General features: G+C 41.0%; 1 protein-coding gene across 3 annotated transcripts in view; it reads right to left on the bottom strand.

Annotated features, from left to right (window-relative positions):
* Nucleotides 1-13933, bottom strand: part of Hr3 (Hormone receptor 3) — a 405294-nt gene that overhangs the window by 240973 nt on the left and 150388 nt on the right. Inside the window, exon 1 of one of the 3 annotated variants that reach the window (XM_067082392.1) lies at nt 10451-10576. The exons of the other annotated variants lie outside the window; for them this stretch is intronic. Within the exon in view, the coding sequence (XP_066938493.1) occupies nt 10451-10526 (76 nt within the window). The 5' untranslated portion in view covers nt 10527-10576. Of the gene's footprint in view, nt 1-10450; nt 10577-13933 lie in introns of those variants that run through there. 3 annotated transcript variants of the gene reach the window in all.

The raw sequence follows: 13933 nt of genomic DNA, 5'->3' as shown, positions 1-13933 counted from the left end.
GATAAGTATTGACTATGAATTAAGATAGATACAAGTTATACAGAATGTCTGTGTGCATAACAGACATTACTGAATCCTAAAACATAATTATATCTATGCGCACGGATCCATAAGTATCTGATGCATACTAAAGTACGATCCATCATTCTTCACAGTTGGTTTGTCACATACATAAACACACCAACAACAAACAAAAGGGAACAACCAATAAAAAAAAATAAGGAAAACAAACAAAAAACAAACAGAGAACGAAGATAAATGAGCGATCATGTGAGAGGAGGAAGGAAGAGCCAGTCTTTTTTTTTTTTTCTTTTTTTTTTACCACTTTCTCTTCTCGCTTGTCCGGCTTAGCTGCCTGCGTCTTCTCTCCAGAATTATTATCCATTAGTTCATAGTCTCTCTCTCTCTCTTTCTCCCTCCAACTTAAATTCGTCCTTCCTCTCTCTCTCTCTCTCTCTCTCTCTCTCTCTCTCTCTCTCTGCTTTTATGACAAATCCTCACCCCCTTACCCATCTCTCTATTTTTGCCTTTTTCATAAAATAAACCTCTCTCTCTGTCTCTCTCTCTGTCTCTCTCTCTCTCTCTCTCTCTCTCTCTCTCTCTCTCTCTCTCAAAAGTACAATTTTTTTCTCCCTCCAACTTAAATTATTCCTCTCTCTCTCTCTCTCTCTCTCTCTCTCTCTCTCTCTCTCTGCCTTTATGACAAATCCTCACCCCCTTACCCATCTCTCTATTTTTGCCTTTTTCATAAAATAAACCTCTCTCTCTGTCTCTCTCTCTCTCTCTCAAAAAGTACAATTTTTTCTCCCTCCAACTTAAATTATTCCTCTCTCTCTCTCTCTCTCTCTCTCTCTCTCTCTCTCTGCCTTTATGACAAATCCTCACCCCCTTACCCATCTCTCTATTTTTGCCTTTTTCATAAACCTCTCTCTCTCTCTCTCTCTCTCTCTCTCTCTCTCTCTCTCTCTCAAAGTTAATATTTTTTCTCCCTCTTACTTAATTTCTTCCTCTCTCTCTGCCTTCATAACAAAACCTCACCCTCCTTACCCATCTCTCTATCTGCATTTTACACAAATCTCTCTCTCTCTCTCTCTCTCTCTCTCTCTCTCTCTCTCTCTCTCTCTCTCTCTCTCTCTCTCTCTCCTCTTCGTAAAATCAATTTTACTTGCCTAGATTTTGGGTCTTCTATTTATCTTGATAAAAACAAAGAAAATCATTCGTTCAAAATAGACGGCAGAACGAAAACGGTTTAGCCTGAAGTAAACGTCGCTTTTCCTTTATTATTTTTGTAAAATAACGGCTGTTATACGCTACGTAACACTTTTGTTTCTCAGCGATCTTATCAATGAAAAGCCCTGACTCATCAGAATTCACACGAGCAAAACAAACGGCTGAATATTGCATGGAGGGTCGGCCAGACCTAAGTGAGGTGTGCGAGACTGCATATATTACCGTAAAGGAACATAAATGTTACTACATTCTCGCGCGTGTGTGTGTGTATGTGAGCGGGCGAGCATGTGTGTGTGTGTGTGTGCATGTGCGCGTGCATGTGCAAGCTATGCCTTTCACTACAAGAGTTCCAATAGGCTTGATTTTCAGTTACCACTATTCGCCTGCATTTGTTTGTTCGTCTTCAATGATGTTCGTGTTTTTGATAGTGTCCGTCCGTGACGTCTTGTGAACGAATGCTTGTACAGACGGACGGGACAAGAAGGGAACAGGTACAGGGACGTCTTGAGAACGGCGACGGCGATACCTGTCGCCGATGGCAAAGATAATTGAGTGACGACAAACGCGAGAAGTAGATGGATGCAGGAGCAGCTGTAGGTAGTGGAGTAGTAACTTTGGATCAGGAGTGAAAGTAAGTACCAAGTTTAGAATTTTCTGGCGGAGTGGACAAAGGGGGGAGGGGTGGGAGTGTTGGGGGGTGGGGGGGGTGGTTGAGGTAGGGGATTTCAGTCAAGGGCTGTTAAAGATTTCAGCTAGTGTTCTTCAAGGAGAGGGGATGAAGCGTTGGGATTAGGGGATTTCAGTCAAGGGCTGTTAAGGATTTCAGCTAGTGTTCTTCAGGGAGCTGGATGAAGCGTTGGGATTAGGGGATTTCAGTCAAGGGCTGTTAAGGATTTCAGCTAGTGTTCTTCAAGGAGCTGGATGAAGCGTTGGGATTAGGGGATTTCAATCAAGGGCTGTTAAGGATTTCAGCTAGTGTTCTCCAAAGAGAGGGGATGAAGTGTTGGGATTAGGGGATTTCAGTCAAGGGGTGTTAGGGAATGCCGTCAGCCTTCAAGGGCACGCAAGAGCGCGCGATTACTGATACTGGATTTCAGCGATTTCAGTCAGTTTTCGTCCATGGGAAGGCAAGAAGGACTAAAGATACTGGACTTCAATCAACAGCTATTAGGGATTTCAGTCCAGCCTCGACAATGAACGGGAAAAGAGGGATTAAGATTATGGGATTCTAATCAAAGATTCCGAGGGAATTCAGTCAATCCCCGTTAATGGGAAGGAAAGAAAGAAGTGTTACGGATGATGATGATGATGATGCGGTCTCTCAGTCCCCAGTGGTACCTGTCTCCGGCAATTCCACCTGCAAGTTACCGGCAATTTCCAAGATGGATGAAGTTATAATGGGAGAACTTGTTCTGACTACGTCACAGTGACGGATAACCTTTAGGGTGAGATTCTGGTCGAAATGACTAATAAATCTGACAGCCAGTCCAGATGAGGACTCGAGCTGCTTCAGTTGACTTACGCAGTGAAATAGGTAAATGGCAGTTAGTCCAGTGTGGTAGATAGCTGGAAGGGGGGTTTGGAGTTGCAACTTTCGGTTAAAAATCTTGATTTGAACCGAAAAGCCCCACATTTAACTCTATATATACTGTATATAAAACATATATACATATATATATATATATATATATATATATATATATATATATATATATATATATATATATATACATATATTATACATATATATATATATATATATATATATATATATATATATATATATATATATATATATACATATATATATATATATATATATATATATATATATATATATATATATATATATATATTTGTATATACGACTAAACTGGTATTTTTATAATCACCATTCATGAATACTTCCAGAACTTTAAGCAAACCATATTTGAAAACTAACCTACGATAATATAATAAACTAGAGTGACGATAACAATAATGCCTGATATTCTGGAAGAGTTCAACAGATGTGAGTTTGGTGACTTGATGTTAACTCAAAGATACTGGTCGTCAATTACAGGTATCCATGAAATGATAAACAAATGTAGTCGTCTCCATGGAGCAAAAGTGCGAAAACTTTTCAGCAGGCCTTGCACAAGTGACGAGACAATTTATTAGAGATGATGAGTTACACTGCAACTTCACTTTTTTTTTACTGTTCTAGGATATAGTGTACAAAATCCCTAGAAGAACAAGTTGCATATATATATATATATATATATATATATATATATAAATCTATATGTATATATAAATATCATATATATACACATGTATACAATATATATATATATAATATATATATATATATAATTATATATTTTTTTTATTTATATATGTATGTGTGTGTGTAATAAAGTAGAAGCTTCGGTCTTTTAACAGAGAATATAATCAAATTTATGGGAAAATAGTCTCTAAATACGAGCTTCTCTAACTTGGGAGAGATTTCAAATTATTTCAAACTGAGCATTTGGTATCTCAAAGCTTTGCCTAATGCATGCTTAATAAGCACGGGGATTGGGTTAATGACTAATGAGTAGGATAAAACATGGGTTTTATCTTAATGAAAGGTAAACCTTTTCTTGAACGTGAGAACGATATCATGATGCATTGAATATTCTGTGACCATCACCGGGTGTTCATAATTCTCACATGCATATATATACATATGCATATATATGTATATATGTATGTATATATATGCATATATATGTATATAACGTATATATACATACATATATATATATATATATATATATATATATATATATATATATATATAGAGAGAGAGAGAGAGAGAGAGAGAGAGAGAGAGAGAGAGAGAGAGAGAGAGAGAGAGAGAGAGAGAGAGAGAGAGTTTTTATACAAAAAGGCTGGATAAAACTTATACAATTTCATGAGTATATAAAACCAAGAACCATTCTTAAACTGTAAATGAAACACCCAGTCGCGTATTTAAGGACGAAGTAATAAAAAAAAATTGCAAATAAAGAATACAACTGAGGAGAAATAACAAGAGAAAGGTAAAAATTCTGCAACAAGTGAACAGTCCCTTTCAGAATGCGCAATAAAGTCAGTAACAGGATATTATAGCCACCTGAGAGCTTCACAGCTTATCGATACTTTTAGCTTTCAAAGTTTATGTGACTTTTATTCTAAATAACCTATATGTACCTACAGCAGTCTTTATTCCCCGTTAAATGTCCAGAAGATATTATCTTGTCACCTTCTGCTGCACGGCGTATAAGCTCGTTTACAAACCTCGTTGGAATTATTGCTCGTTGAAGACATTGCTGGATAGCGTATTGTGAAAAATACTGTGACCGGATACGTTGCATTGACGATTTATAAAATATTCATATATACAGTATGTACTGTAATGTATGTATATATACATATACATATATATGTATGTATGTGTGTATATGTATATATATACATATATGTGTGTGAATAAAGACAACTGACTGATACTCACTTCATTATAATAACTTGGAGAATATCTAAAACGACATTAGAGACTAGGAAATTAGAGAACCAAGGCAAAAGCGCTTCCAGTCAGCCTGGAAATCCAGTCCCCAAAAAATGAGTGTTTTTCTACCTTTAATTCCATTTTATTTTAGCACCTGCCAGTGTTCCTACCATACCTTTTAAAAGACCTTTTCCTCCTCCTCCTCCTCCTCCTCCTCCTCCTCCTCCTCCTCCTCCTCCTCCTCCTCCTCCTCCTCCTCTTCTTCTTCTTCCTCTGCCTCCGTGCCTTCAGCTTCTCCCACCGAACTTTCTCCTACTTCGGTGTCCTTACCCTTCCCCTATCGCCTGGTGGGTAGGGAGGCAGGGAAGGCACGTTGGTAAGGAGGCACGGTAGGGAGGGAGGGAGGGAGGGAGCCTCATCTGAGGCCACCTTCCATCGGCTCTCTCTTCTACGTAACCCTTCAACCTGAGACTTTCCCTCTGCACATCTTCTCTTGCCTACCTTACCCTCTCCCCTTCACCTACCTTTACCTAACCTCCCCCCTCCCCCCATCCACCTACTCTGCCCTCTTCCATAGGCATTGCTATTATGCTTCTTCCTGCTTTCGTAGTACGAGTGTCCTCTTTCCTCAGGGTATTTCACGAATGTGTTTCCCAGTTCAATTGTCACGCCAGTTTTAGTAGGCATAAATCAGTCAATCAATCCCAGTTCAGTGTTTTTTTTTTTTGCATCTCTCTCTCTCTCTCTCTCTCTCTCTCTCTCTCTCTCTCTCTCTTCGCTTTGCATTTTGCTGATTTTTAAAGACACTCATTCTCCCTATAAGATAACGAAATTCTCTCATTTGCATGTCTACTAACGATAAAATGGTATAACTAATAAGGGAGTGAATAAATGAACTGCATACGTTTCATTCTAACTAAACAGGAAAATTAAAGAAGAAAACGTTTTGACTTCAGCAACACCCGAATTTACGAGCCAGCTAGTAGTTGCCCGGACGTGGTTGTCGACTAGCTCTAAACAGGTAGTAAATCAGTGATCATATTTTTAATTGTACTTTTATTTTTGGAAGTTGGCAAATCAAAAATCAATTCGAAAAGCGAATGCAGTGAGAGCTGATGTCTTGTGAAGGGTATAGGAGGGAGGCCATCACCACTGTCAGTTTCGTTTTCACAGTCTTGGCAAAAACACTTGAATTTTTTATGTCAATATTTCCTTCCCGTTCTTTGGATTATAATGATAACCAAGTTGCTTGCAATTTAATGGCCTGCTTGCACACTATTCAACGTCTTTATTAGTACTCTATTTGTTGAGTGTATGCTACTCTCTCTCTCTCTCTCCCTCTCTCTCTCTTTCCTTTGTCTTCATCCTTCAACTCCATCACCCTATCATCAACCCCCTCCCCCTTCCCGCCCCCCACCCCCTCCTCCTGCCCACCAATCTCCTCTTCTCAGCCGACGACCAAAAATCCTGGTGCATTGCTGTTTACGAACCTCCAGCTTCTAACATTAATAAAATTTTCTACTTTCTCCTGACTGGTTTCTCTCTCTCTCTCTGTCTCTCTCTGTCTCTCTCTCTCTCTTGGGCTTCTCGGGTACAAGCAATGAAGGAGCAATTTTACACAATACCCAAAGGGACTTTTACTCATCAGCCAATAAAGTACGATTTTTCTTTTATTTTCCCTTGAAACGTTCATTAAATTGAAGGCTCGAAACGCCAGGGCAATAAAGAGAGTCTTAAAGGAGAATATAAGATTTATACACACGGAATAAGGTGTGAGAGATAGAATTTGAGATATAAAAATAAGTTGTTAAAAATCGTCGGAAGGAAGTCTTTGAGAGCAAAACATTTATGATTTGACGATCGACGGCTGGAGTACTCGCCACTCGCTTTAATATTTGGAAGTGGAAACCAACTTTGCTCTAAATCATCGTTCTGAGTTGGGTAACCGTCGGAAGCTCTTTGGCGAACATACGCTAATCACAGCTTAAAAAAAATTGTCTCTACATTGGGCTCTCTATAATTTCAGGATAATTTCAGGGTAGCCAAAGTCAGTGAGAGAGAGAGAGAGAGAGAGAGAGAGAGAGAGAGAGAGAGAGAGAGAGAGAGAGAGAGAGAGTATTCAACTGTTTCACCTCAATGGTGTTGAAGATTTTGACGGGTTGTTGATCACTTAAATCTCTCTCTCTCTCTCTCTCTCTCTCTCTCTCTCTCTCTCTCTCTCCATAACAATTGTGGCCCGACAAATCGATTAACAACCAGGTACCTGATCAACTGCTTAGGTCGTTCCTTCCACGTCCTGGGAACGAACTCGGATCCATTCGGTTCTGAACCGACCATGTCATCGTTCGTGTTACGAGGCCGAATTTGAGAGAGAGAGAGAGAGAGAGAGAGAGAGAGAGAGAGAGAGAGAGAGAGAGAGAGAGAGAGAGCAATAATCACAGCCACATGCCTGAAACCCTTTATGTTTTGTTATAATTATTATTCCATCGATGAAGAGCAAGACTACAAATACCAAATCGACATCACTGCAGAGATCATTCTGTGCAAAAACGCTTGATTCACGCAAGATGCCTCTACAGAGGCAGCGCGCACCAAAGGTCATTCGTCCTTGTAGTATTTCATTTGTGGTAAAAGTAGATAACAGTGACGTATAATACCAGTCAGGCAACAGTGCAAGCGTGTAGCATATGTGTTATGCCGTCAACATTTGCAGCGAAGCGCCAAGTATCGAGAGAGTGAAAGTAAACAAACAAACAAAAAAAAAATTATCCAAACCAGTCATCATTTATCCGAATCCCAAGTTTCCTTGTGAATCGTGTTTTTAAGTCATGTCTCATTTTACAAGAGGCTGCGACCATAAATTTTCCTATTATTCTGTTTCGTTTTTGAGTGCTTACAACCATCTAATTTGTTTGTTTAATTAATGAATATCACTACATCCAAATGGAACAAACAAATTCTTGCATCTATTTTTTTTTTTTTACTTTTCATCGTATAGATAAGCAGACTGTTTTTAAGGAATATTCTACATCTCATCCTGTATAATAACCTCACTGCTCATAAGTTATTAGGAAAAATTCCTTCACAGACTCTTTATATTTTAAAGCTGTTAACGTTGGGGTTCTTCTTGCAAGCAACCAATTATGAATATATATATATATATATATATATATATATATATATATATATATATATATATATATATATATATATATATATATATATATACATATATATATATATATATATATAAATTTCTGACTCACATCAGGATCAGAACCTAGGTCTTTCAATTTAAGATAAGTATGTGTGTATGTATCCATGCATGTATTCCAATGCAAGCGTTTACATTTAAATATTCTTAAATTTACGCTTAAACAGAGGTCATCTGAACACTCATTAAAAAACTAAGCAAAACCTATTCACAGATACGACAAACGCAAGAAATTAAAACCTCTCAAAGCAATCTAAAAAGGGCGATTCGATCGCTCTGAAACTAGACTCTCATGTTTAAAGAGTCAAGACGTCTCGTAAGCATTCTCTTTTTCATAGCATTTAATTTCTTATTCTGCTTTAACCAACTACGGACACTGTCTTTGTCTTTTAATTAGGAAGATTCATTTACAGCAAGATATTCAGTATTGGTGGAATTTCCCCCGTACTTATACGGGAAATAAAATCTGCCATTGTCTGTCTAAAAAGAATTAGCTTCTAAAGTTACCACATCATCGGCGAAAGGCTAAAAAAATTACTTGAACTTCATACAAATACTTCTACATACGTTAGGTTATCAGTCAAAAGTTCTGAAACTTTCAGCTTGTCAATCAAATGCTTCTCAAACTGACAGGCTCTAAACCTAACTCTAAAATTTAGACAGACAATGGTTCTAGAATTACCAGACTTCCAACCCAAAAAGTCCTAAAATAAACAGATTGCCAACTAAAACTTGTCAGACAATTCAACCTCCTACTACTAAACTTGTCAGAGTATCAATCAGATACTTCTTAAAACGTTAGACTGTTAACCCCATACTTCTAAATTGGCCAGATTTATCAACTTCTCAAATTGTTAGACTATTAGTCAAATACTTCTAAAATTGCCAGTCTATTATTCAAATACTTTTAGAATTGGCAGAATATCAATCAAAAACTTCTAAAACTGTCAGACTATCAGCTACATCTAAAATTGTCAGACTATCAGCTAAATCCAAGATTGCCAAACTTTCACTCAAATACTTTTAGCAATGATCAATTACTTTAAACTTTATAAATGAAATCTACTCTCTTTCTCAAAAGAATCCCATAAAGGAGTTCAATTAAATAATATCTTTTCTTTAAGCCCGTTAATAATATTCCCCCTTTTGATAGCACTTTCCTTCTTCAAGGACGTGCTAAACTCCGAGGTAATCCTTCCATCATATATTCAAGATCCACCTTCTGCGCGTGACTTTGACATTCGTTATGCCAAGGGTGGGGAACTGTTACCAAATCTTTGTTTGTAACAATAAGGGTATTAGGATTATCCTAACATGCACATATTCGTAGAACACTTTGTGCCAGTCCTTTCCTATAGCTCATTACCAGCCTTGTATGCCAACAAGTATCAAAATCCCCTTTCAAAGTTGATCATGCCGTTTAAGATGTCTGACGACTTCTTTCGGTAATCATTGGTATTCGACCCACAGAAGGGTTCTATCCACAAGGGTCCAGCACCTATAATATAATAACCTTCTGAAGCCAGAGGCCAGATGGCCAAGGAACGCCCATTAATGGCCATACACAAGGACACTACAGTAATGATCAATAACTTGCATTAAGAGCCATTCACAAGAACAACCAATAAGATCCATTTATAGCCATACACAGGAACGACCGAACACTGTCCACCCATGTCCAGACACAAGAGCGGCCAAGTAATCCGCATTAATGGCCATACAAAGAATGACCAGACGCCGGCCATTAATGGCCCTACACAAGAAAGCGCCGATTCATACGAGGTAAACGATCTCCATTACAAGGTGAGCGAGTGTGTGGGGACCTGTCAGGCCAGCTCGGAGTTCAATCACCCCAAAAACACCTCTTACAGTGACATGACCTCCATCATTATCCAATCAGCATCACCCACACACACACTCCCCCCTCCCCCTCTCTACTTCCCAAACACCGTTCCTCGCCATCTCGCTAGCTTTATTTTCAGGTGTTATGCCAAGACTTTGGCGTGAACAAATAAATAAAACGTAAACATGAACGCACAATAGGCGTTACCTTGAATGGTCGTTGATCAGCTTAATAAGCTCCGGGTGAGTTTGCGACACGCTCAGTAAAATGTCTGAAATTAATTTATATACAAAGTCCTCACACTATCCTTGTCAATAAGCTTGTGACAAAATAGGGAATGTAAACGCCAGCTTAACATAAAGAACTGGAATGATTTTATATACGAAATCCACATAAGATCTTACTCGTCTCTCCTTCCAGTTGAAGTCTGTGAACGCAATGTCCGGAGGAAAACTTCGAAGGTACTCACCTGCAATCAAGCAAAATAAAGAAGCAACGCCACCCCTAACATGGAAGTTAACGAGACCTCAGAGTAGCACTCAGACAAAACAGGTCTCGCATTATATAGCCAGAAATTAAAAACGTACCTCGCTTCTGGCAAGAAACTCTAAATTATGATTCACCAGCTCACAAGCTTCTTGTTATTTACCTTTGATGGATCCAGCGGAGGTGTGAGGTTGAGCCACCTCCACCTTCGTGACGGAGTTCCATGTCATTCCCAGCATTCTGGAACCTCTTCCTCTTACTCAACCTCTTCTCCGGGAATTATTATGAACAAGAGGGAGGAGGAGAGGGGTGGCTCTCGGCGGGGGGGAAGGGGGGCGGGGGGGGGGAGGCTTGGGAGGGTGATCAATGGGCCGCGAAGGAAAATAATCGCACAGTGATTTCCCCCGGAGTTGTGCCTTGCTTGAGACGTCCTCTTAGAGCACTCCCAGGGCCGTTTAAAAGTGTATTCCTCGCAATCGTGTCACAAGAGCTTGTTGGTAAATCCACACTAAAAGAAGAGGAAAAAAGACGAAGAGTTTTTTTTTTTGGCTCCTCGAATTCGAGACGATCCCGTATACTGGGAGAGAATGTGAGCTCGGAAGGAAGGGGTTCCTGTAAGGGGAGGTCCTTGGCTCCTTTCGGTTCTACTGTTGACGAGAAACGATTCACTTGACAGCCAACCGGCGAAAATAGAAATACGTCAAAAATTCAGACGGTTCTTCTGGTTGCGTTTGTTCGAGGAAAAACTCTCATCAATCAAAGGAGTTGTGAGAGATCTCCTCTTTTCCTCCTTCACAGCTCCTCCTGAACGGTGACGTAAGGTCGAAGGTAAAAGTTGGAATAAGGTCATAAACTCACCGTCAACCTCAGCACGTCATATCTTCTTTAACCACTGATTGCATGATCCTTAGAAAAGCTTTAACATTCGCTTTCTGTTTCCTACATACAGTTCAGCTCAGGTCTAGAGCGCTTGTCGAAGCACAAAATCCATCAGTTAGGTCTAGCAGAACAAATCAAGTCCGTCATGCGAAATGCGACAAGACTTCAGGTCATTCACGCACAACCGAATCGCAGCGTCGCTCCTCAATTATTTTGGGTTATATCTCGGGGGACCTCGATCGCATTGAACTCCTGAGCATCTAGGCACCAACAGGGCCCATCGGCGTACACAAAGGCGTGAGATAATGACGAGTGTGAAAAGACGCGATGGTCATCAAAACAATCCTCTGAATGGCGTATGAGAGAACACGATGCGTGGGACCTAAATCGTATCGAGAGCGAAAGTGTTGAAACGGGAAGACTATGAAAACGTAGAGGACGAGATTTCAATATGGCACTATTGAATGAGATCAAGACGGACGTCAGCCACAACCATAGACCGATCACATAGTAGTAGAGGTAAGGAATCGCAGCACACAAGTCACATGGTCGGCGTCGTTCGAGTAGTAAATCACATGGTGGTCTACCTAGAGACTGGGCACTCACTCACACACACTCGCGCGGGATTAGCGCCTTGCTACGTCAACTTCCTCCAGCAACTGGCAGCGTCTTTAGAGCCTTCAGCGGCCCGACTCGGCGGCGAGGAACGGCACTCAACCACTTTCTTGCTTTCCACTTTCGATGTGGTGGAGCTGCCGCTGCCTCTGGTCTCTGGACGATGACGTCATGTCGTGACGTCTACCTGCAAGGCCCTTCTCTGGTCGTTAGCGCAAATGCTCACAACAAGGACCTCACAACAACAACAGCAAAAAGATAACTCGAAACAACAATAACCAGAAGTGTTATTGTATCTGTTTCTTGATGAAGATCCCCAGCCCACTTTCACCTCCTACCAACAGCAGCAGGAGCAGGGTGGAGGGTGGAGGGTCGAGGAGGAGGAGGAGGAGGAGGAGGAGGAGTCGGAGGCTAAGAAGAAAACAACCAGCTGAATGGCAATACTATACGCACTGCAAGCATGGAAAAAGAGAAGAGGCAAAGATCTAGTCGCATAGCCCCGATGCCAAATCCTGCAGGTCCTAAAAGGAGCCCCCGCAGGAAAACTCCGAACATTTTTTTTTTGTTTTTTCGTCAGGGAAGGAGGACCCTCCTCCCCAACAGGGGGCCAAGTGTAGCTTGGCATTTTGGTGTGTAAGATGCGAGTGAGCCTTGACCTTGCACTGGAGGTGACCCTCTTCTGCTCACCTGCACCAATATCTACTTTGTGACCTACATGCACCAGGAAATCTTCTGCCCCTATATGCCCCACCTGGGGTGGGCGAAGCCGGGCGGGGAAGCTCAAAGAAGGAAAAGGTTGATGGAGGAGAAATTTCAGACAGGGATGTGTGTGTGTGTGTATATATATATATATATATATATATATATATATATATATATAGAGAGAGAGAGAGAGAGAGAGAGAGAGAGAGAGAGAGAGAGAGAGAGAGAGAGAGAGAGTACTTACAAGATGAAAGCTTCAGACAAAGCGAGTTATGGACACAACGTATGTATTATCACCTTACAAGTAAATAAATATCCTCAACCGCCATCACAGTTTCTTAAACTGAGTTACTTGTGAGTGCCAAAGATAATCAGTTAATCGTTTCCTCATTTAAAATCTTTATCTGTACGAATTCACCTCTGTCTTATTTTTTCTTTTGGAGAGATTATAACATAACCATCGCCGGATACTACCACTTTCCCTTTCAATGGAACCCCGGAGTCCGGACGGCAGTCTCCAACTCCCCCCACCCCACCTCAACCCCAACGCAAAACCTCCAGCAACGATGTAACCAACATTATCTCAGCGCCTACCCCCACCCCACTCCTTTCCACACACACACACACACACACACACATACACACACCTGATTACCCCTCCCCACCACAGAACAGACCTGGAGGCCTCCTCCCTTCCTCCCGTCCCCTCCCCCCAGGTGAAACTTCTGAAGCAAATGGCCGGATGTACCTGAAATACGACCGGAGTCCCTAATCAGGCATTCGGTTTCTTCATCTGAGATGCATAAGGTTCACATATCCATCGATATAAAGACCGATTTCCTGCAAATCATGGAAAATAATACGGCAGCGCTGGAACACGGCAAAAACGAGTGAAAGTCTTAGCAGGTGCCAGTCACAGGGGTGGCTCAGAGACAGAGGGGGTTGGGGAGGGGAGAGGGGAGAGGGGAGGAGGGAGAGAGAGAGAACTTGTTGAATGCCGAGTTGATGCGATTGATGGCCAGCCAGCGTTGCACACTATTTACGAGTAACATTCCGTCAGTTATCGAAACCAAATCGCCATTCCCAGACGATGGCAGGGAATTATATATATGTCAAAGATGCCACACCATTTCCTAAAGACTGGACAGAAAAAAAAAAATTAATAAATAAAATAAAAAGGCTAACAAGACGAAACGTCCAGTTCCTAACACGTTTCACCTTCGGATCGGCATTTACGGGGACATTGGCAGTCGGTGTAACTTCGGCTCTCGGGTAATGCGAGCTCCTCTCGCAGGCGTCACTTGGCGCGACACTGGCCTCCGAGTCCGACGGGAGTCGGTTTTGTTTGAGTAGGTGCGGACACCAAACGACTCATTTTCTGGGGTTTGTAAGAAAATCGTTTCGGTTCTTTTCTTCGTTCGTAGGTTAAGGTTACGGTTTGTTGATATTT

The sequence above is a fragment of the Macrobrachium rosenbergii genome, chromosome 39 (assembly GCF_040412425.1).
Source record: "Macrobrachium rosenbergii isolate ZJJX-2024 chromosome 39, ASM4041242v1, whole genome shotgun sequence".
Classification (NCBI taxonomy): domain Eukaryota; kingdom Metazoa; phylum Arthropoda; class Malacostraca; order Decapoda; family Palaemonidae; genus Macrobrachium; species Macrobrachium rosenbergii.
Note: the sequence above shows the minus strand (reverse complement) of the source record. Positions and strands in the feature narration are given on the sequence as shown.